The following is a 22,999-nucleotide window of genomic DNA, read 5'->3' as shown; positions in this document are numbered from 1 at the left end:
TTTCACTCTGCATTCAGACAGTTAACAATCTGGCAAAATGGTGCAGCAGGTGGCAGCACTTGAATCTCATCTCAGGACAAGAGAAGCTGAGTTACAAACCAAGCAAACATGAAAACACGGACCATGTGGATGCGGTCAATTTCTAATAGGTGATGTACTTTTAAATATTCTGACATTTTCAATTGTTTCCTGGTAACCAACAATGAGAGATGCTTTATGTCCATGTGCAATGACCCATATGCCTTAATTCCATCAGTTTGATTTTGAACTTACAAAATCAAAGGTAGTAATGAAATAAATATTCAGATTAAGGCTGCAACTAATGATTATCTTCATTATCGCTTAATCTGTGCATTATTTTATCAGAAATTCTCAAAGCCCAAGTTAACATATTCAAACGGTTTGTTCTGTCCAACCGAGAGTCCAAAACCCAAAACCCACCCAAAAAAGAAATCGGGTCTTGACACAATAAAAGAACAAGAAAACCAGCTAACAGTCTCATCTGAAAAGCGGGAACCAGTGAATTCTTTGCACTTTTGCTTTAAAAATCGACTGTAACAATTTATCGATTATCAAAATGAGATGCTTGTTAATTTTCTGTCATTAATTGACTAATTGTTTAATCATCTAATTCAGATTCTTTATAAACAATAAACAGTATCACAATGTAAAAATACTCTGCAACAACTAAAAGGTCTGACTTCCTAATTTTATTTCAGTGAGAGAACATAAGTATTGCCAGCAAAATATGCTAATTATACACAATAAGAGTGGTATATTATTATTTACATTATATTGTTGGATTAATGATTAACATGAAAGCATCATTTAAATGCTGAAGCATGTAAAAGTGGATCTAATTTGAACTATTTTAGTTAAATCTATCTACAATGTATCTCATGAATTCATCATGTTTTATGTGTAAAATGTTTTTTCTGCAAAATAACTTGTTTACTACATCTGTCAGATAAATGTAGTGGAGTAAAAACTCCCTCAGATGTAATGTAGTAGAAGTAGAAAGTAGTAAAAAAAAAATTTAAAAAACTCAAGCTTTACCTTACTGTGCTTCCCACCACTGGTTAAATACATGTTTTAAACTTTTAAACAAACTAAAAGCTTAAAACAAACTGTCTGAGGTTTGGTTTAGAGGACAATGACAGTGTTGGTGTGTGTGTTTGTGTGCACTGTGTATAATGTGAAAAGTGATCAAAGCACTTCTCTGGATTCAGTATCTGCATCAGTTCGTCACACTTTGATCTTCAGGACAGCGTTACCAAACACGATGAACTGACCTTCTGGCCTCCATACTTCACTCATGTTCAGTTTCTGCTGAGCTTTCTACTCACAGCTTCACAAGTGTGTGTTCCCGTCCTCTACAATGCAGTAATATGTCAAAGGAAAAGAAGTGTTTTTGTGTGAAAGACTTAGTAAGGCCTTTGAGGCCTTAGATTCCAGGATGCCTCTTAGAGGAGCGCAGTATCCTGTCTGAGGAAGTGGGGACTGTTTCCTGCTTCCCTCCCTTCCCTGTCCTCAGAGTGTCCTCATCTTTTTTATCGTGCCAAGAGCTGGACCCTCATAGGCCCCCGAAGAGTGCAGAAACTTCTCTCCTTGCAATCAAGCTGGTGCTCCATGGACACTCTGTACCATAACATGTGTAAAGCAGAAAATCCAAATCAGTACATACAGATTCAGGCACAATGTTAGGGAAGATAATCCAAAATATCAGAGTGAAGAAGAAGGTTTTGATATTGCATAAATGAATGAGACACACAGCAGAGAGACTGTTACTCTCTGCCCTTTGTTTATTAGTGGAAGGCTTTGGGAGCCTTTTCAAAAATGAATGCCAACTGCTTATTAGTGCTTATTAAAACAATTCTCTGTCTCTGATCTGGAGGAAGTCATCTGTGCCTTGATATCCACACATCTTTAATAGAGGACACTCAGACTTTTTTTATCCCGTCTCAAACTAGTTCATTTTAACAGTGTCAAAAGAGAGGCACCATATTACTCCCATTCTCTCCTCCGTACGCTGGCTTCCTGTTAGAGTAGAGTTTAAATCCTGCTGTTTGTCTACAAAGCATTAAATATCTCTCTGACCATTCACTCTTTAATGCTGTCAAGAGTCAACTTTAAATACACGTTTACTCATTGGCCATTATAATGTATTCATAACCTCACCTGCTCCTGTGTTTCTTCTGAAGTGTCCACTGGCTCTCGTACTGTTTGGTGTTTGTGTGTTTGTGTATCTTGTGTCTTGTGTGTGTAGTCATGAATATGTGACTTTTTTTTTTTTTTTGCTTTTCCCCTTCCTTTCTTTTGCTCTGCAGATCCCTTTTGATCAGCTGTGTTGTATTAAAAAATGCAATACAAATATAGTTGAGTTGAGTAGTGCACCCGAAAGACTCATATTCAAATTGGAATGATGTGAAATAAAAATGTGACAAAAAGCAAATTTGTCACATTTGTGAGTATTAACAAGGAAATGTTTGGTCATTTAAATGAATCCTTAAAGGATGAATCGGTTTTCAAACTTGAAATTGATTTTAATCAACCAGTAATTTCAGAAATACTTCAAACATTTCCTTAATACATTTCTTCTTTTGTAATCACTGATTTCTTCATCAGTCATGTTTTTCCTCGTTTCAGTCTAGTTGTTTATCGTACTCCCCTCTGATGCCATCTGTACTGTGCCCTCTTTTTTGCCTCAATCTCAACAATGCAAAATGAACTCACAAACACTCACCCCCTCCCTCTGTCTTTCTCTCTCAGTGCACAAACGCTGCGTGGCGTGCCCATTCTTTCTCTGTTCAATTGTGGGACACTGACCTTTGAAATCCCTCTTGTGATCCCAGAGGCATAAACACAAACGTTGCCAAGACAATTCACAGCTTTTTACTTGCAAAGACTGTTGCACAGGGGTTGTTTTTATAGGTGATTTAATGCAAACACTGTTTTTGAGTTTAGAGCTAGAGATACCAGTCATAGCTCATTGTGTATGAATCTTTTTTTTTTTTTTTACTGTTTTACCACTTTTCTTATGCCTTGTGATTCTGCTTTCTTTTATCAGTAATTTGAGAACTGTGGAAGTGATATCAAGCAGATATCACTCACATCATGCTTTTTAAAGACCTGAACAAATACCTTATAAATACAATGTATTATGCTCTACAACATTCCTCCTCTTTCTATTGCTCAAGTACTGTAATAATCATCATTTATGTTTCTCTTTGTCTTTGAGTGAACCTTAGTTCAAAGCCATCACCTCATGTTGAGTTTGGAAAACAGAAGCAGACAGAAAAATGGAAAATATTTTATGTTTCCAGCTTTACCAGAGGTGCATGTGATGAGGAGTGCCCTCCAGGAAGTGTTGGTTTGGAGGCGGGTGGGCGGTTTAGTAGGCAGAGGGTCCCTGTAGAAGTGACCAGGCCAGGAAACATGTGGATGTAGCACATTAACAGACAACCCCATCATCTTCCTAAACCCTCCTGAATCCATGCCAGCAACAAAACACAAGTCTCCACCTTCTCGTCAGGTGAAATGCCACACTCATCATGTTGAGGGCAGTTTTGAATTCCGCTGAAAAACATGATCATTAGACATGGACTAGTGTAATTCAAGGTACTGCTTTGCTTTTATTTTTCCCAAGCTGAACTAACCATTATGTACTCTAATGTAGATGTCATCTGTGACCGAGGCACTGTGTGGCTTGTCCCTCCCTTCCTGTGCAAAATGACATAACTATTTGAGTTCTAATTTCCAAACCTTATCAGAAATCTGTGGATATATGGTGAAACCTGATTAGTTGATAGATTTGAGTCTGTAAAATTAGTTCAGTATATGACTCCTTAAACTGGAAAAGTTAACAAATTCCCCTTCTGACATTGTAGTTGAGAGAGCAGATGGAGCACCTTAAAGGACAGGTTCACAGTTTTTCAAGTCTGTCTTTGAGCAATAATCAGGAGCCCAAATGAAAACTGAATGTTTTTCTTGCTGTAATCATTCCTCTTGTTCATACTGACGTCTGAAGCTAATATGAAGCTTCAGACGTCCAAATTAGTCAAATCAAGTAGATATCTTTCAATCTTACAGTCTTTTTAGTGCCAAAGTTCTTCTTTTTGTTATTAACAGCTCAACAGGGAAACACTGTCTGAGGAAACACAAAGAGGGAATTTGATGCTAAAAAGACTATAAATGTGGCAGATATCAACTTGATATGACTAACTCAGACGGCTGAAGCCTCATAACCTCAGCAACTTTTAAATGCATTTTTGCACAAAATGACTGTGTGGTTACACTGTGTATTTTGGCACCCATCACTTACATTGAAAGCACATTTGAAGGAGATCTCTCACTGTTCATACGGACACCTGACTGATGTTTGAGGACAGACTTGAAAAATTATGAACCCATCCTTTAAGCTCAGATTGAACCTTCAAATTTTGTTTTAAATTAATTTTTTAAACTTTCAATCAAGACTTTGAATTTACTGAATATCACAGTTACACAGAGGTACTTAAGCAGTTGTTTCTTGTCTTTCTCTGTATATTAATCTTCCAAAATGAAAGATTGTTTTCAAGTTCATTCAAAATCATGATTAATAAAAGAAAACATGAGTCTACAGCCACACTAGCGGCTCTGTGAGGGTGAATGCTAGTGTTAAAATGCTAACATGCGCACAATATTCTTTACCACGTTCACCATCTTGGTTAAGTGTGTTAGCATGATCACAATTGCTAATTAGCACAAAACAGCCGACACAAGTACAGCTGAGGCTGATGGGAAAATCATTAACTTTGCAAGTATTTGATCATAAACCAAATTATTAGACAACTTGACATTTTGATCTGATGATGGTGCGAGATGAAAAGTCAGAGGATCACCAAAGTTAGTGTAATTCATCATGAGGGCTACATGAATGTCTGTACCAAATTACATGGAAATCCATTCAAGGAAAGGAAAAGTCTAGGGATCTCCTAAGTCTGTATGATGGTCTTCACCATTTAGGGTCCATGAATGTTTGTGCCAAATTTTGTGGCAGTCTCTCAAGTAGTAATTAACTGCTGGTGGCGCTACAGGAAAAGTCAGGAGATCACTTAAGTCATTAGTATTCATCCTTCAGGAGCCATGAATGTCTGTCAATTACATGTTAGTTTTTTCCATACAGTTGTTTAAATTGAAATAAAACTGAAACAGAGTGAACTTATTGTAAATGTTATAAGTCCTGAATTTGTTTTTGTTTTTTTCATAATCTGAAAATAAATGTACATTACACAAGCTGCATTTTAAATGTTACTGTTTATGTGTTTTTTGGGGAGTTCCTTCATCATTCAAAATGACAGTTTAACAACAAAATCATCATCAAATGCTTTAGTGTTACCTAATTAGTTTTTACCATGACCTGCTTTTTAATATGCCTATTAATGATCCCATTTCCATTTAAAATAAACATTCAAATTAAGTAAGGTCCCCTTAAAAACTCTGGTCAAAGTTCAGTGTTTGTCCCTCCAACAAGCAGCAACAAGAAGAGGTGCCTCTCATGTGGTAAGTTTTAGTTACAGTCAGAGAGAGAGAGAGACGCTCCTCCCCTGCAGGCTGCTCAGCTGAAGCGCGTCTCTCCATCCTCAGCAGCAGATCCCGCTCCATGGGGACACACTGCTGATCACTGTCAGTGCTGGCTCTACTGGTGCTTGTTTTCAGGAGTTTGCGGCACTGAAAAATTTTCACCAGAGTGGAATATAAAACATCAGAGGTCAATGGATTAGTAATAAGCTTGTTGGATTATTGTAATTATTGGATGTTCATGAGGACTCTGTCCATGTCTTCTGTGGGATGATGGCTCTGGCAGTCTCCGTCATTCCACTTCTTGGCATTATTATGGAAATCAGTTGTGTTGCTGGTAAGATAATGAATTAATTACTTACAAAGCTTTGTATCTATAAACTGTAGTTGAATAATAGTACTGAGGAGTTTTTATAATAGAGTGAGATAATGTGGCAAAAATATATGCTATCAGACTGTTTTTATTTCTCAATATAATGTGGTTGTCAGTTGTGACTATGAGGACAGAAATACATGCTGTGTTTAATTAAGAGTTACGTAATGTGAAGAAAATGAAAGTATTGTGGTGTCAGCTAATTTCTGTTCTCTCAGGCACAAATTCATATGATGAGAAAAGGAGGGAAATATGTGCCTATTTGACAAAGAATAATTGTTACAACTAGTCATAATGCTAGTTTGTGTTTATTATGCCTTTTTTTATTTAGTGTTCATGAAGTTACAGTAAGTTAACGTGTGCTTTATATCTAACTGGTCAGACCAATATGTTTGGCTTTTTCCATAAAATATCTGTGTTAGGGCCTCACAGGGAGGTGGGAGGCAGCCTGTATCCTCAGAAACAGGAACCCCACCTAGGCCACACTGTGCTTGGCCATTGAGCCTGACCCGGCCCATCTTCCCCGGCTTCCTGTTTTGACACAGCTCCACCATTTTGTGTAACAGTGGAAAAATGGCCCCGGAAGCCAGAGAGCCAGTGACAAAATAAATCACATGTTTGAGACTTTTAGTTTCTATTGTTATAGGAATCTTGAACTATTTGATTGTTTTTAGTTTTTTTCCATTTTTTTCAGGGATTACGTTGTTTGTGTGAGATTTGGAAACTATAGTAACATGACCTCTGATCCCTTTATGAAGCTATTGTTAGTGAGGGCCGTACAGATTTATGTCATCACTGTTGTTTGTGTTTGTTGTCAGTCTCTGCAGTGATTTGTTGACTTGTTTTGTTGGTTCTTTCAGCCATTGAACTGCGGTTTATGCCTGATCCACCAACACTGAACATCTATGGCATCCACAGGATGAACAAATCTGACAACCTTGAACTCACATGCAGGTATGTAAATGTGCCTTAATGCATTACATTCATCCACTCACTCATACACACACAGTGCAGAAACAGATCATCCATAACTATGTCTCCTGATCCAACAGAGGTCGCCAGTACTTGAGGTGGACGACTCCTCCTACAAGCACTCGCTTCTCCACCAGTGACTGCAGTGGATCAGGACTCTTCTGCACAAGACTGGAGATCTACAATGCAACTGCCAATGAAACTGGACAGTATCGCTGCTCCTACAGAGACCTTAAAGTTGAAGATGGCAAGACTTCAGTAGCTGCATACGTGTTTGTGCATGGTATAACTCTTTTTAACTTAATTTGGACTTACTTAGAAGAGTTTTGCTTTAGTCAATAGGCACTGAAGAGTTAGGAGAATAATAATCAAGTATTCATTGCTGCTATTTTAACTAATATAGTGTGATTTGTGCAGGTTGCAGTGTTACATTATGTCATATTTTGTGTTATATGAAAATGCAGATGTGTTTTTGAGTTGTACTGTGTTGTGTTTTGATGTTTTGTGCTACTTTTGTGTGTCTTTTGTGGCACAAATGATACACTATTACACAGTTTTCCATTTACTCTAATGTGTTTGCTCAAAAATTCACTTATGTACCAAAAAAATCGAGGTGACCAATCATAATTCAAGTTTTGCCAATGCCACCTGACCACCTTCCTGCTACAGCCTTGTCAGTGTTGTGGTGATTTCGTGATTTTTACTTTCTTCGAACCTATATTTAAACACATATCTAATATTTATGCATTTGATTTGATTTTAGATTACAAGGTGCCATTTGTGCCGTCTGAGAAAGAATATGAGGTGGTGTTCATCCGTGAAGGAGAGCGGGTGGTCATACCGTGCCGAGGCTCTATGGAGAATCTCAACGTTACGCTCCACACTGTAAGGAAGAGTTATTTCTGTCTTCTTCTCCTGCCTTTGTGAAATCCAAAGTGTTGTACAACCAGGAGCTACTTTTAATTGATGAATGAAATGAAAAGAAGTTAAATCCAACTACTACTATCTGTTCACGTAGCCAGGGAGCAGCTTCTGGAAGCTAACAATCAGAACAGAGTGTGCTCATCAGGAGGAGGGCCTTAAAGAGACAGGAGCTAAAACGACCTGTTTCAGACAGAGGCTGAACTGAGGGGCTCCATAAAGACTCAGTATAACATAAAAACAGTTTTCTGAACTGTAAATCATGCAAAGATATTCCAGTAGAGCCCCAGAATATAATGATATGTGAATTTATTTTCAGTGATATTTCCCCAGTTTAAGGACACATTAATATAAACTAATATCATGTTATTTAAAGAGGCACTCTTAAAGTGGGATTTGCTCTTAAAGTGGGCACTGCCATAAAATCAGGGGACTCACAAGACATAGACTTAGATAAGACATAGATTTTAAAGGGTACATATCGTAGAAAGGGAGATTTCCATTTCTTTTTTGATGATAAAGCAGGTCTAGGTGCTAAATAAATACTGTGAAATTATCAAAATGCTCAGTCCTCAGAGAAATGCACACAGCCCGTTTCCAGAAACTGCGCCTCGGAGGGGCACCCCCCCCCCCCCCCCCCCCACTTCCAACAGGACCCCCCACCACTCCTGAAAGAAACCAACTATGTTTATTTTTTATTTACCTTATTTATGTGTACTCGTTTCATTTCAGCTCAGTGTTAGAATCTCTACTGTCTACGCTGTAACTTATGGTCGCGCTAGTTTCTTTCTTCTCCTCTGCTCTCTGTGTGCTACAATCCATTACCTGTGGTAAACATTTAAATGTTTGTTAATAGACCACAAAAATGAAAATATTAAACTGAGAAAGGGGCATAATGTGACCTCTTTAAAAAATTTCTTCAAAATTGGTTGAGATATCCCAAAATGCAGCTAATAGCCTCTTTCCATTTAACCCTCCTGGCTGTGTAATGTCCATGTTTTTCAAACTCCATGCCCCATTTTGTAAAGAAGGCTTGCTCTTATAGATTTTTTGCTTCCAATCTCAAGCTGAGATAAACCTGATGACATCATCATCATCATCATCATCATCATCATCATCATCATCAAACTATCCTTTATGTGTAAAAGTGCCTGAGGAGTGCCTCTTTAAATCAGTGGAACTGACACAAAAGGCTTTTCAGTTTAATGTGGTTTCAAGCTATCATACTGAAAAATACATCCTCAGGAGTGATATCAGTTCCCATATCATCAGCGACATATCAGTTTGCTGAACTTTTATCTAATGTATTGTTAAAAAGTAGTGCTATCTTATTTACAATGCCAGATAAGGCTCCTCATTTGTAAAATGTGCTGATGGTATTGATGTCTCTTTTTTAAATTCTGTGTTCAAAATCTTCAAATTTCTGTGTCTGTCAGAAGTATCCAAATAAGGAGCTTCATCCCGATGGGAAGGATTCTCTGTGGGATGCCAGGACGGGTTTCACTGTTCCCAGTTATCTGATCAGCTACGCCGGTGTCGTGTCCTGCCAGACTCGTATTGGGAATGAGACATTTAAGTCCCCTCTCTACATTGTCGCTGTTGTCGGTAAGGTGGAAAAGATTCTCAAAACAAATTATGAGTCTGTTGTTTACTTATTTTAATACAAATTTTTGGGAAAAATGTATGTACGTGTGTTTTATGACTTAATTATTTCTGAATATTAAACTTCATTTATACAGATAGTATTTATAAGTCCTGAGTGAGTGAGGGAGAGTAGGTACAGAGAGAGCGAGAGAGTCTGTGGTCTCAGGAGAACAATAGGCCATCGACTGACTGCCGTGTCTTTCCTCCCTTTTCCGCAGGATACAAGATCTATGACCTCACCCTGAACCCCACACAAGTCAGGCTGTCTGTGGGGGAGCGGCTGGTGCTCAGCTGCACTGCCCACACTGAGCTCAATGTGGCCATGGAGTTTAACTGGACACACTCTGGCCAGGCCCTGGTCAGTGCCCAAGCCTTTTCTGTTTGTCTTCTGTGACATTAGAAGCTCTTGTGTGCTTTAAACAAACCTTGTAACAGCGTTCTTTCATACTGATACTGAAATCAGCCTGTGTGACACACTGCTGAGGACAGAGATACCAGAAGTGTTGTATCTCACTTCCTGTTGTCCTTGCACATATTCCTTACTTCCTGCTTTCAGGAATCCTTCAGATTATCTTTATGCCAGGTCAAAGTGCAAAGGTGACCAGATATGCTTTTGACATGAGAGTGGTGGCTTTTGAAAAAAAAAACAACCCAAAAAACAAAACAAAAACAAAACTTCCACACACAAATATTTTAAATGTCTACATGTGTTTTAAACTGTCTGTTGTAAAAGACAAATACACTAAATACATACTGTAGCATTCCTTATGCATCTCTCTGTCTCTCCGTCAGACCTCAGTGAATGGTTCGAGGCTGACCTACGCGACACCCCACAAGAAGAAGCTGTGGGACTCTCTGGAGCTGTCCAACACACTCATAGTGGAGAATGTGACGGTCGATCACACAGGAGAATACACCTGCACTGCATTCAGTGGGCAGATGGAGAAAAAAGCCTCAGCATTTCTTACAGTTTATGGTATGTTTACTAAAAAACGTAATGTTGTAGTAGACAGCTGTTTCAATGCTCAGAGCTAAAAGAAAACACTATGACAAATGATTTAATCCCATTTAGAAAGTCTTTCATGCTATAAAAGAAATAATTTGACATTAAGGAAAGCCTGGAGATAGAGAGCCTTGAGACTTGAGTCTTACTGAGAGTACCATTAAATGGTACAAAAATGTAGTCTGTTGTCGGATTCGTGCTGGAAGTGGGATGGGGGCTACACAGGAACTTGATGGACATTGTCTGAGCTGCTTCATTTTACATGTTCAATAGTTTTTTTCTCCTGTGATTTATACATAGATACATGGTTATATTTATATGGTTATACTTAGGTACATGTGTAATACTGATCATATACTGATCAAATACTGTTGTATACTCCTTATGCATATAAGGAGTATACAACAGTATTTCAATTATGTACCTAAACAAATCAAATAATAAAGCAGGATTAGCATTTGATCCCCACCTTCAAAAAGAAAGTCTACAGTGAGTCTAAATAAAAACTGTGTAATTGTTGATTAATACTTTAAATACAATAAGAGTTGTTAACAGTGGAAAAGTATAGAATTACACTGATTTATACTGAATTGGGAGGAGGCCCACATGAATGTCAAGTAGTCAGAACTGTGTAAGATGAAAAAGATACTGACAAAAATGGGTCATAATGAATATAATCGGGCCATATTGCATCATTGAATAAAAAGGAAGCTGAGTATGCAGTAGGAGGAGGTGTGGATGCAAACTGGTCTGAAGTTTCTACAAAAAACAGGAATCTGAAAATCTCATAACTGTTTTTCACTTTTAAGACAGTCCGTAAATTCAGCTTGTCAGTTTTCCGTCTACTGTCTACCTGTAAGTTGCCAGGCTTCAATATCGGCTTATGCGGTAAAAATAACACCTGCATAACATCAGTCAAGCTACATACTACCATGACCAACAAGTATGATGAAGTCTGGTGAAAAGTTATTGAGGATGAACATAACTCAATATCTGATGAATGGAAAAAATGGAAAAATTCAGATGCTGTCTGTATCTGTTCAGAGTGCATTATCTCTTCAAGATACGCCATCATAATATCTTACTTTATTTTTATCTCCTTTTCCATTATTGTTAATGCAAAGACCGCCCATTCAGTCTGAAGAAGGACTTTTTTACTTTATTTTTGTATTTCCTTGGATGTGTCTTGTGAATCCTAAAAGCTCACTTTGCACCTGCTTTCTAAATTAAATATCTCCATCTTTCTTTCCTTAAAAGATTGAGCTTAATTTAGCTATACACATAGATCTTAATTTAACCAACAATCCCATGTGAGCTTGTTTGAGTAGTTGTTTTTTTCTCCTAGCAACACCTGCACAATGAAATGAAGTTGATAAACCAGATTATAATAGTCCTGGAGGCCGTGACAGTTAGATCTGCAGATAAGTAAGACACATGAGTGATCACTTTGGTGCCCCACATTAGTAAATATAGTTGGTTTATGGTGCTGATTTTTAAAATGTATTTCTAATTTAGTTTTTTTAATGCAATCTTTTTGTTTAACTATAATCATTTTATGTTTTACTTCTGATTTTATGTCTCAGAATAGTTATGTAATATCCAAAAGTTTCTGTTTTCTGTGAATTTGCCAAAGTAAATTCCTTTCATATATGTTGAAATGGCCGTAAAGCACTGAATGTTGAAATACTGATGATTTGTGTCGCTAACAGCATTTTGTGATTTATCTTGTGTTTCCAGAAAAGCCTTTCATTGATATGAAAGAGCCATGGACGAAGGTTTGGGAGGCAAATGTGGGAGATCAGACATCTACTGTCATTCCTGTCAAGTACTCAGCATATCCTGAACCCAGCATTAAATGGTATGTTCATACTAGAAGAACTATATATATCGATGGCCGAAAAGCAAAACCTCCTATCTGAAAAATGCACTTTTTTGAAAAAACTAAAAAAAAACTTATTTTCTTGCAGAATGCTATTTGTTAAGGATATCCAACACATAATACACTGTTTTTGGACTACATTATTATATTATGTGTTAACAATACCGACTAGATATTAATGCCTCGCTAAGTGCAGATAGGAGCTTTTGCAAGTTGGAAGAGGTTCTACAAAACGATGCTCTAAATTAAGTTAATAATAAAAATTAAATTAAAATTAAATTAAATTTGTTTTCAGGTAAAAAGATGTAGTAAATGTAATAGTTACTACATTGTAGTATACTAGGGTCAGAATTCCTTAAATTCAGTGTATTTGCTTCCTTGTCCACTGGAAATGAATGTTCAGTGATTGTGTAACTCACTCATGCTGTAGCCTCTCTACACATCCAGGGACTCTGCGTTGTGTTTTTGTTTTGTTGTGTGACTTTTCTGTCACAACGAAGGGCAGGATTATCTTGCAGACAGACTGAATATGAGCAGCCTTCCTTGTTCTCATTATCCAAAGTGAAATCTGCCAATCAGAAAATTCTGCAGCTAGGAGGTTTTGCACTTTGGCCATCGATATATAGCTTTCGCAACATGTGAAAAAGTTATAATCCATTGTGACCACCTTCATGGCGGACTGTTCATACAGTTTATCCAGATACTGCGTGTTATGGATTACTTTGTCACTCTCCTCGATCTGTCCAGGTTAAAAAACGGCTTTCCACTGAGGGATGACTACAGGATCAGACAGAGAGGTGATGCCCTCGTCATCCGTGGAGTCACAGAAATGGATGCAGGAAATTACACAATGGTCCTGACCAATAAGATCACTAAAGAGGAGCAGAGACGCTCCTTCCAGCTGCTGGTCAATGGCATGTAGCCCCCGTTCTGTTCCTTCTTACAGTGCCTGACACTTTTGCAGACAGTTGTGATAATTCCTGTTATTTTCTCCTACAGTTCCTCCTCATATCATTGAGAAGGAGGTGGCTATGGACACTGATGTATACCCATATGGCAGCAGCCCCACCCTAAGGTGCACCGCCCGTGGATTTCCCACACCAGCACACATCCAGTGGCAGTGGATGTCTAAAGAGGATTGTCCGAATGCCTTCCCGTAAGTCACCTTCAATCAGTTTGTGTGTGTGAGAGAGACACAGAGAGAAACAGAAAGGAAGACAGCGGGCTTGCGTGTACGCACGCAGTGTTCACATGCCTCTCAGTCGCTCATTGTCAACAGGTTGTTGATTTAGGAGAGGAATAGCTGCTTTCGTGATGTTGACAAAAACAAAAGAAGAGACAATGAGAGTGCACTCTGACCCGATGCAGATCAGCGGATGTGATTCATGCTCTTCACAATGTCTATTTTTAGACATCAATTATTCAGACTCTGAATGTGTTTACTAATTACGACAAACAGATATTTTTACTGCAAGCCATGTGCCTGCGTGGATCAGCTGTTTAAGATAGCAGCTCTAGTCTGTGTCCAAACAGACAGGAGGTCAATGCGGTTACACAACAGCCTCCTCAGGTATGCCGTGATTTGTTTGACTGTTGATAGAATGAAGGAGGCGTGCGGGGTTGCTTTGGCCAGAGAAGACCATCAGCATGTTCCTTATCTTCTGTCTACACATCAGAGCACTTCCTCAGTCAGTCCTGCACTACATTTCCTGTTGTTCCCACCGTGCTCTCTGTCAAAAAAGAGCTTCTTCCTGCTAAAGCTGCGTCTCTTGTTGTAAACTTTCTTGCTCTTGTTCTCATGTATCCAATTTTGTACAGCTGTATTCTACAAAATATCAGTTTTCCAAGTCTTTCTTACTTTGGACAGACATCAGTTTGTATTATATGCTTCACCTAAAAATACATTGCGTAACACAGCAAAACAAAAACCGAAGACAAACAAACTCTATTTTTAGAAATGGAAACAATTGAAACACACGCAAGACTGACTGCGAATGTTCTCAGAGTTCTCAGAGAAACTTGTGTAATACTGTAACACTGTAGGCGCTTCAGTGTTACTGTCAGGAAAATTTGAAGAAAGAAGTATCATAGCAAGATTTTTTAGTTTTCACCTGGTTTCTGTTCATTTTCATCCAACAGGTCAGGTCTGATGAAGTCTGAGGTCCAGCTAGCGGCCTGTAAAGGTTGGAGAGATATCAGCAATAGCACTGGTCACAACCCTATAGAGCGGATTTTCACCGACACAGATCATGCCCAAAAGGTAAATTCTTTGAGATTACACCCTGTCCCCGTGAGACTCCTGCATTTTCTTTTTTGCATTTGATGTGTTTAATTGACAGCCCAGTTAATAATAAGTATTAACAAATTATACATTTCCCTAGAAAATCATGAGCTCTTTGAAGATTCAGAAAGCCGAGGCTCATGCTCTCTACAGATGCCTGGCTGCTAACAAAGTAGGAGAGGATTCACGCATCATCTTTTTCCATGTGACACGTAAGCACTATGTTTTTTCTTCTTCTTTGTTTCATGTGGGCTCTTTCTGTAATCGTGGCTACATTTCAGTGTCCATCACGTCTGGTTTCATTCTTGTTTGTGTGTCCATCTGTTAGGTGGCCTTGAGCTGAGTGTGTCTCCATCCAATGAGCCGTTGGAAGAAGACGATGTGGTCCTGCGGTGTAAGGCAGACAGGCTGATCTACAACAACCTTGCTTGGTTCCATGTGAACAACATCTCAGAGTCGGAGCAGATCGCGTCAGTGCAGTCCTGTCGCTCCGTGCCGCCGCAGTGGAAGCCCCTGTCGCACGTCAAGTCGTCCAGTGTGCGGGGCACCAACGTAACCCTGGACCTGCCGCTGCCCAACGCATCCCGACAGGATGAGGGTCTGTATGCCTGTCAGGTGGAAAACATCAAGACTGGGGAGAGAACCTGCCTGCTACGCCGTCTTTCTCTCAGAGGTAAAACAAAGATTTCAATGTCTGACCTCTGACCCCTTTTTGTTTGATGGTGTTGTGCCATTCAGGACCTACAAAACAATTATTCAAAAGGGAAAACCATAATTTCATTACATAGTATAGAAATCTGACAAGTTTGTGCATTACAAAAAAATGTTTTAGAGGCACTTTACTGTCATATTTTCAATTGCTGAAGTGAAGCTTTATGCCTGTAATTTGGGATTATTTTACTTGTTTCCACTGCAGTTACATTGTTTTCACATTAAGGATTTTTCAAAAGACCAGTGCTACCATCTTGACACAAGCTGAATATATTTATAATGGAGTCATGAAGAATATACAATAATATATAATATAATAACTGTTTGTTATTGTTCCAAGAGAGTTCAAGCATGTTCAAAAGAGTCAGCAAAACATGATATTTAAAGTTATTCAGTGGCTTTGAAATGAATTGCGTTTGATTCTGTGCTATAATCTTAGGTCTTGAGGCTGCAAGGATCCTTAACAATTTAACCGACCAAAAGGCTAACGTGAGTGCAACGATCACTCTCCTCTGTAATGCCACTGGGACGCCAAACCCAACGGTGGTGTGGACCAAAAACAACCACACTGTGGTGGAGGGCTCAGGTGAGGCGTGCACGTCTTATCAATTAAAACTGACTGACTTCATGAGATGCCACAGCTATTAAGGAATAATGTGGAATTGTTTTCAGGTGTGATTCTGAGCCAGCGCAACCATGATTTGACTATTCAGCGTGTGAAGAAGGAGGACAGTGGTCTGTACACCTGCACTGCATGTAACAGTCGTGGCTGTGACACCTCACAGGCCTTTTTGACTACTGAAGGTCAGTCCCTGCCTGAACTGGCAACTGATGCTAATTATAACTGAAATATTACGGTGTATAATGATGTAATATTTCCTGTTTACTGATAATAAAGAATATTTTGTCCATAGTTCATGGAAGAGAGTTAGCCTTAACCTCTTGGCAGTACCCACAAAGACTGTGTATTTATATCCAGCCTCAAGGTTTCAGTGATTCACATCACACATACGTATTTTATGATATCAAAGATGTAGAGTAAGAATAACTTTGCTTCCGCATGACAGGAAGTTGGCCCAGTTAGCGCACATCCTCCTGGGAGTTTCTAAATCCAAAACAATGAGGAGACTGCAGGACAAAGGGAGAGGCCAACCCTGCCCCAACTCCAGCCTCCACCTCTCCTGTCCACCCTTTTCTGTCCTGGACAGAGAGACAAATAGACAAATGTGCTAACTAGAACCAGCAGGGCCTACGTGACCTGATCCCCGCCAGCAGAATGTAGACCCAGTTACAGCAGTTCCCAGCGCCACTAAAGAGGGAGGGTAGACGACAAACCCCCTAACAAGAAAATCTCTGTGTATGAGATTTACAGAGCAACAGAGAACTGAAGTGAATTAGAGGGAGAAACGGTCCATTACAGCATGTAGTTACACACCACTATTGCTCTGATAGGCCTTTTCCAAGTTGTCTTTGGCAGTACTTGTTCGCGCTGACTCCTGACCATTTGTTATGACTAGATAAAATATCAGTTTGCTTACGGTCCAAATTCCAACAGCCTCCTTCCTCCAACCCAAACACAGACACATGTGTAGATGCCAAAGACAATGACAAATCTGTCTGAACTTTATGCCCTGCTGCCAAGGCACGTCACTGAAATTACACTCGACATTCCTCTTTTTCTCAGGAGAATGGGCCCTTAATTTGTCAGATCACTTGTACGATTTGACACTTTTCATGAGACGTTTTTGTGAATAATCCTGCAAATGATATTTCTGTGCTTGTTTTAGGTGCAGAGGAAAAAACTAATGTGGAGCTGATTGTTCCTATTGGGTCAGTGGTCATCGCCATGTTTTTCTGGCTACTGATCGTCTTTGTCATCCGTGGAAGAAAGAGAGTAAGAACTTCCTCATCCTCATCCTCCCTTTGCCACGCTTTTCCTTCCTTGGATTTTCCCTCCAGTTACACACAGGGGAGCCAATAATGAATAATAAAATTATAGCTAAAACACACCCACATGCATGAGAAAAACACTCATGGGGTGTATGACTAATTAGAAGTGATTAGTGTGGCTCTCAGTGGCCGCTCTCCTTTGTATCCAGGAACAAGAGGGCCACTTTCTGCTCCCATAAGTCACGCGGACTCGCAGTACTGACTGGGCCCCCTTTTACTGGAGGGGCACCGGAGTCACTGGAAAACTGCTGACAAACCATGGCTCATTAATTCACATGTTACATCTCTGCTTGCCTCTCATATTCTCTCTCAGCCAAATGGTGGGGATCTGAAGACGGGCTACCTGTCCATGATCCTGGACTCAGAGGACATGCCCATGGATGAGCAGTGTGAAAGGCTCACCTATGATGCTAACAAATGGGAGTTCCCTCGGGACAGGCTGAAGCTAGGTGAGACCATGGATGTATAATAATCTAATGGGTGAAACTGAAATCCAGAAAATAGGCAGCAAGGGGGTGTAGTGAGTAAGGACAACGGTCCTTGAGCAAGACATTGAAAGGGGGGACAAGCAAGGAGAATGTCCCCAGAAGAGTTCATTTATAATCACAAAAAATTATTCTGAAAAATTGCATAAAAACTAGATAGCAATTGAGCAGATAAGTCAAAATAGAAAGCTGAAAGTACTGATAAATGGTTGAAATGTAGCACAAATGCAAACTTGACCAAACCATCATTAACAACAACAAAAAAAGAAGCTAACCCTAAACATCAACAATTCCAGGATAACCAGTCTTGAATGAAGAAATTAATCTAACATTATCCACTTTTATATAATTCATAGTTTTAAAGTTAAAGTAAGTTTAAAATCAAATCTAATGAAGACATGTTGATGAAGGGGTACCTCTTCTGAGAAAATGATAATAACACTGATGTTATTATTTGCATATGAGCACGTGAAAGCAGATTTTAATCTTCATGTCAAATGTTCTGCATCAAAGGTGAACCACTGGGACGAGGAGCATTTGGTCAGGTTGTAGAAGCAGCCGCCTTTGGCATCGAGAAAGCCACCACATGCACCACTGTTGCAGTCAAGATGCTTAAGGGTTAGTAATCAGTCCTCTCCTTCTCTCCCCGCACACACACACACACACACACACACACACACACACACACACACACACACACACACACACACACACACACACACACACACACACACATATAGACAAAAGACAGTTCAAACCTTCAAACACACAGAGCTAAATGTGATCTCTTTGTGTCACAGAGGGAGCCACGTCGAGTGAATACCGTGCCTTGATGTCAGAGCTGAAAATCCTCATCCATATTGGACATCATCTCAATGTTGTTAACCTGCTGGGAGCCTGTACAAAGCCTGGGGGTGAGTCATCATACAAAACACACGCCTGTACTTTACATCAAGAAGGGCCTGTTCATGTTGTCCCCTTTGTGTCCCGAGCATACAGCATTCCTGAGTAATAGTCGTTTTTATGAGAGCAAGAGATGGGACTTAACAAGTGTTCTCTGGCCTAATTACTGTACATATCGCCTTCAAGCACTAACTTATCTGAGTTTATTTGGGGCAGCTGGTATTTATTTTCCTTTCTCTCTAATATGCTTCACACTTCTCATTAAATCAGCCTGTAGATGTGCTCTGTGATCCTGTAACATGTATTTATGAGTTGTTGATCCTTCTTACTTTGATCCCTAACCTCTTTGCTCTCTCCTCAGGGCCACTGATGGTGATTGTAGAGTACTGTAAACATGGAAACCTCTCCAGCTACCTAAAGAGCAAGCGCGGAGAGTACAGTCCCTACAAGGTAAATGATGTGTAACCCACATGCAGCACAATAAAGTGCAGTCGACCTCTGAAGTGGTTGCACTCAGTCCAGGCCACTGCACACAGCCACACCACAGACCACAGACCATTACACAGCAATGCACTACAGTACTGACTCACACGTCTTATCTAATTTGGATGTTATTGTGATGTATACAAACAATACCTGCATGCTGAATAGTATACTATTATCCTGTATGTTCTAACTTTTATCCACTGATTTTCTCAACCGACGTCTGTATTCAACAGAGGAAGCGAGTGGATAGCCAAAAGTGGGCATCTGGAGAGGAGGATGTGACTGAAGGGGATCTGGGTCTGGGGAAGATTGCCCAGCTGGACATCTGCACAGGAACGGCTGTCTGCTCCAGAGCTGGAGACAAGGCTTCAGGCAGCAGTGTGGACACTCAGGAAGGTACTGAAGTCATTTTCACTTTTGCACTCAGCTCATTGCTATTGTCAATCCTAGTTCATTTATGATTGTAAAATGCATCATGTGACCACAGAGAGCTCAGACCATGACCATCTGACCATGGAGGACCTGATATGCTACAGCTTCCAGGTGGCCAAAGGCATGGAGTTTCTGTCCTCTCGCAAGGTGAAAACAAATGATTTGGATATCAGTGCGTGTGCATGTAGGCATCCAAATTATATTTAATGATCGCTCTTTGATGCATGTGAATGTAAATTCCTCTTTTTCTGTTTCCTCTGCAGTGTATCCACAGGGATCTAGCAGCCAGGAACATCCTGCTTTCAGAGAACAATGTGGTGAAGATCTGCGACTTCGGCCTCGCTAGAGATGTCTACAAAGACCCTGACTATGTCCGCAAAGGCGATGTGAGTCCCGTGAACTGACGCATAGATAATCTATCGTACTATTTAGGTTTGTGAAGCAGTAAAATTGACATCATCATTGCTGCAGGCTCGTCTGCCTCTGAAGTGGATGGCTCCTGAGACCATCTTCGACCGGGTGTACACCACACAAAGTGATGTTTGGTCCTTTGGGGTCCTTCTCTGGGAGATCTTTTCCTTGGGTAAACCTTGTAGTAATAACTAGCACACACAACACTGGATACATAATGACCACTTTATACCTCTAATACCACCTCTGTCATTTCTCCTGCAGGGGCTTCTCCCTATCCGGGTGTTTGCATCGATGAGTCTTTCTGTAGGAGGCTTAAGGAAGGCACCAGGATGAGACCTCCAGAGTACGCCACCACTGAGATGTGAGTGGAAAGTTGACATGAAGCAATTAAACACACCACAGAAATGTAACTTGATCCGCTGTCTTACTGTGATCCGAATTACTTGTGTCCATAGATACCAGACCATGTTGGACTGTTGGCTGGATCGACCCACAGACAGGCCAACATTTGCAGAACTGGTTGAACATCTGGGCAACCTGCTACAGGCCAGTGCTCAACAGGTCCGTTTGTATCAATGCTAATGCTAATAGTTTCCATTTAGATTAATTATTTCCTTTCTAGATTTGACTCAACATATTCTATTTAGCACTCATGGAGAAATCTGTCACACAAAGGGCGGATGCAACGGTTTCTGCACAATAGTCCATGATACAATTTAGATCAAAGGCCCAATTTGACTTTTCATTACATCACACTGTTGCCTGTATAATAAATGCACAGCTGATTGCAACACGTTTACACCCCTTCACTGAGTGTTGCCATGTTATTCTGGTAAATTTAGGAAGTCAGTACCTGAAGTTGAAATAGACAAAACAGATAAATGCAAATTAGTTACATCAGAAAAATGTAAGTAGTTACCAGAATGTACTATAATGTGATTAATATCACAGATTTACAATATTCAACATTTTAGATTTTTTAAAATATTTGTACTCATTTGTGTTATTAGTAAGTGTAATTAAATGTTCCAGTGTGTATTTGAGGTGATGTCATTCTTGCTCTCCAGGATGGGAAGGACTACATCCCTCTAACAGCAGGTAATGAGACAGAGGCATCTCCAGTGACCCCTGAGCCCAGGAGCCCCTACAGCACGCCCCAAAGTGGAGAAATCCTGGAAGCTCAGCTTCACTATGACAACGCACCATCCCTGGGGTCAGCACGATGCTCCTACTTCTCACTGTCTACTGTCACTTCAAAATGTTGAGGTGCTTACATGTGGATTTTCATTCATTGACTCATCTTCTGTGTGCAGAGCGTCCCAGCAGAGTGAAAGGTGCAGCAGGCCCCTAAGTGTGAAGACGTTTGAGGACATCCCTGTGGAGCACAGCAGCGTCATGGTGAGTGTCTCTGAATGTGCTCCATCAACACACAGTGTGCCTCAGTCATAAAATGGCAGTAGTCACAAATTAATAAATCCTACATAGAGGGACTTAAAGTGTTACAAAATATTATGTCATAAAATCTGATGATCGAGACTACTTTCAATATAGTGCATCGATCTTTAAGGCAAGTTGTTCATGAGTGCAAGTCAGTCTGTTTAAGGGGGAAACTAATGATGTTGAGTAAGGCCTCATTTTTCACTGCTAAACATATTTATAAAGACACATGTTTGTTCACATCGGTTGCTTTCTTATAGGAGGGTCACACAGACAGTGGTATGTGCTTTTCACCAGAGGAGGTAAAGGGTTTGAATCAGCTGCCAACTACGCCTAACTTCAGGTGAGGATATCAGCATATAACCCACACTACATTAAACCCAGTGTCACTCATATAACTACAATCTGTTACTGTAAATCTAATTTTCCTAGTTAACATTTTTCAGGGTTTATGATTCTGAACGTCTAGATCCTTCTTTTCTCTCCACAGCCAGCTGCTGCGCTGTAAGAGCAAAGAGTCTGTGGCATCAGAGTCGTCCAATCAGACGAGCGGATACCAGTCAGGGTACCATTCTGACGACACAGACACCCCGATCTACGCTAACGAGGAGGTGATAATGAAGCACAACATGCTGAAGAAGCCTCCGCTGCCCAAGACGCCAGACAAGTTCAACGTGGAGATCCGTTACAGCACGCCACCTGTCTGACCCCAGATATTCCCCCAACCCTTAACCCTGAGTCATCTCACTGTACAGTATTTGTTTACCTTCCACAGGTGTCACACTTTAGGAACAATCGCAAAAGAGCTCTGTTCACTGTGACGTTGAGATATTTTTATAACTTAATAAATCAGCTGGGGAAAATGAAGGTTGTATGATAAGTGTGTAAGCTCTCTTTGGACAGCCGGAGGAATGCTATCATGTTTACACAGCATGTGAAGGCCTGCGGAGCCGAGACATGAGGGCACGCCTACTTCCTGAGGCGCAAATCCACCCGCTTCCTCTATTGCAGGAAATGGCATCTGGAATTTTTAGATAATTGAATCAGCAAATGTTTTCTTTCTTTCTTTCTTTCTTTTCATTCCCTCTCTCTCTCTCTCTCTCTCTATTTTTTATATTGTGTTGGCACACTGAATGCCCAGTAAAGAGGAAGTTCTCTCAGATCAATCTGAACAATGTTTCTAGAGTCACATTTGTACAGTTCCTTTATTCATATGACTTACTGTATTTTATTGAAAATGTATTGACTAAACCTGCAATAAATGTAAGTAGTTTTATAAAATAAAAATACTCACAGATTAATTGCTCTTGTGTATTCTTTAAAAAAATAGTTAATAGCCTTTGTTTGATGAGAAAAATCTTCCAAACTCATCATTTTTCATCCGAAACATAAAAAAATCTGTGTTTGTCTGTCCGTGTGTATTATACACCTCTTGCTTCCTTTCTCTTTGTCTTATGCAAAGAAAACAATACTTTCTCAGCCTTGGTCATTCTGTGTGTGTATCCTATAAACAATACCCTTCCAACCTTGGGTATTTTCTTAGGTGTAT

The 22,999-nt window shown here is 39.9% G+C and overlaps 2 protein-coding genes across 4 annotated transcripts in view; one reads left to right on the top strand and one right to left on the bottom strand.

Moving 5' to 3' along the window:
• Positions 1 to 22,999, bottom strand: part of LOC121900313 (proteoglycan 4-like) — a 676,357-nt gene that overhangs the window by 130,130 nt on the left and 523,228 nt on the right. The window lies entirely within an intron of this gene.
• kdr (kinase insert domain receptor (a type III receptor tyrosine kinase)) lies at positions 68 to 22,751 on the top strand. 3 transcript variants are annotated; one of them, XM_042416516.1, is made up of 30 exons: positions 68 to 149; positions 6,793 to 6,886; positions 6,985 to 7,187; positions 7,668 to 7,789; positions 9,262 to 9,430; positions 9,688 to 9,827; positions 10,262 to 10,445; positions 12,210 to 12,330; positions 13,099 to 13,265; positions 13,351 to 13,507; positions 14,491 to 14,611; positions 14,733 to 14,844; positions 14,961 to 15,305; positions 15,783 to 15,929; positions 16,016 to 16,147; positions 17,131 to 17,237; positions 17,607 to 17,742; positions 18,292 to 18,396; positions 18,579 to 18,692; positions 19,043 to 19,131; positions 19,401 to 19,563; positions 19,655 to 19,746; positions 19,863 to 19,985; positions 20,071 to 20,182; positions 20,275 to 20,374; positions 20,469 to 20,574; positions 21,081 to 21,226; positions 21,327 to 21,411; positions 21,711 to 21,793; positions 21,941 to 22,751. In XM_042416516.1, the coding sequence occupies exons 2-30, from the start codon at positions 6,810 to 6,812 to the stop codon at positions 22,155 to 22,157; spliced, it is 3,975 nt and encodes a 1,324-aa protein (XP_042272450.1). In that variant the 5' UTR covers positions 68 to 149; positions 6,793 to 6,809; the 3' UTR covers positions 22,158 to 22,751. The 3 variants fall into 3 exon arrangements, with proteins under 3 accessions (XP_042272450.1, XP_042272448.1, XP_042272447.1); XM_042416514.1 differs by lacking the exon at positions 68 to 149 and adding an exon at positions 5,550 to 5,896 and having other exon boundaries at positions 9,265 to 9,430; XM_042416513.1 differs by lacking the exon at positions 68 to 149 and adding an exon at positions 5,550 to 5,896.

Source organism: Thunnus maccoyii, chromosome 7 (genome assembly GCF_910596095.1).
Source record: "Thunnus maccoyii chromosome 7, fThuMac1.1, whole genome shotgun sequence".
In the NCBI taxonomy this organism is placed as follows: domain Eukaryota; kingdom Metazoa; phylum Chordata; class Actinopteri; order Scombriformes; family Scombridae; genus Thunnus; species Thunnus maccoyii.
The sequence above is the reverse complement of the archived record's forward strand: the minus strand, read 5'-3'. Positions and strand labels throughout refer to the sequence as shown.

Bases quoted from the DNA above. Each gene is read 5' to 3' on its own strand.
- kdr (XM_042416513.1), top strand. From the start codon at position 5,830: ATGATGGCTCTGGCAGTCTCCGTCATTCCACTTCTTGGCATTATTATG. The intron at 20,375-20,468 runs GTGAGTGGAAAG...TTGTGTCCATAG, and splicing joins GAGTACGCCACCACTGAGAT to ATACCAGACCATGTTGGACT. The intron at 21,794-21,940 runs GTGAGGATATCA...TTCTCTCCACAG, and splicing joins CCAACTACGCCTAACTTCAG to CCAGCTGCTGCGCTGTAAGA.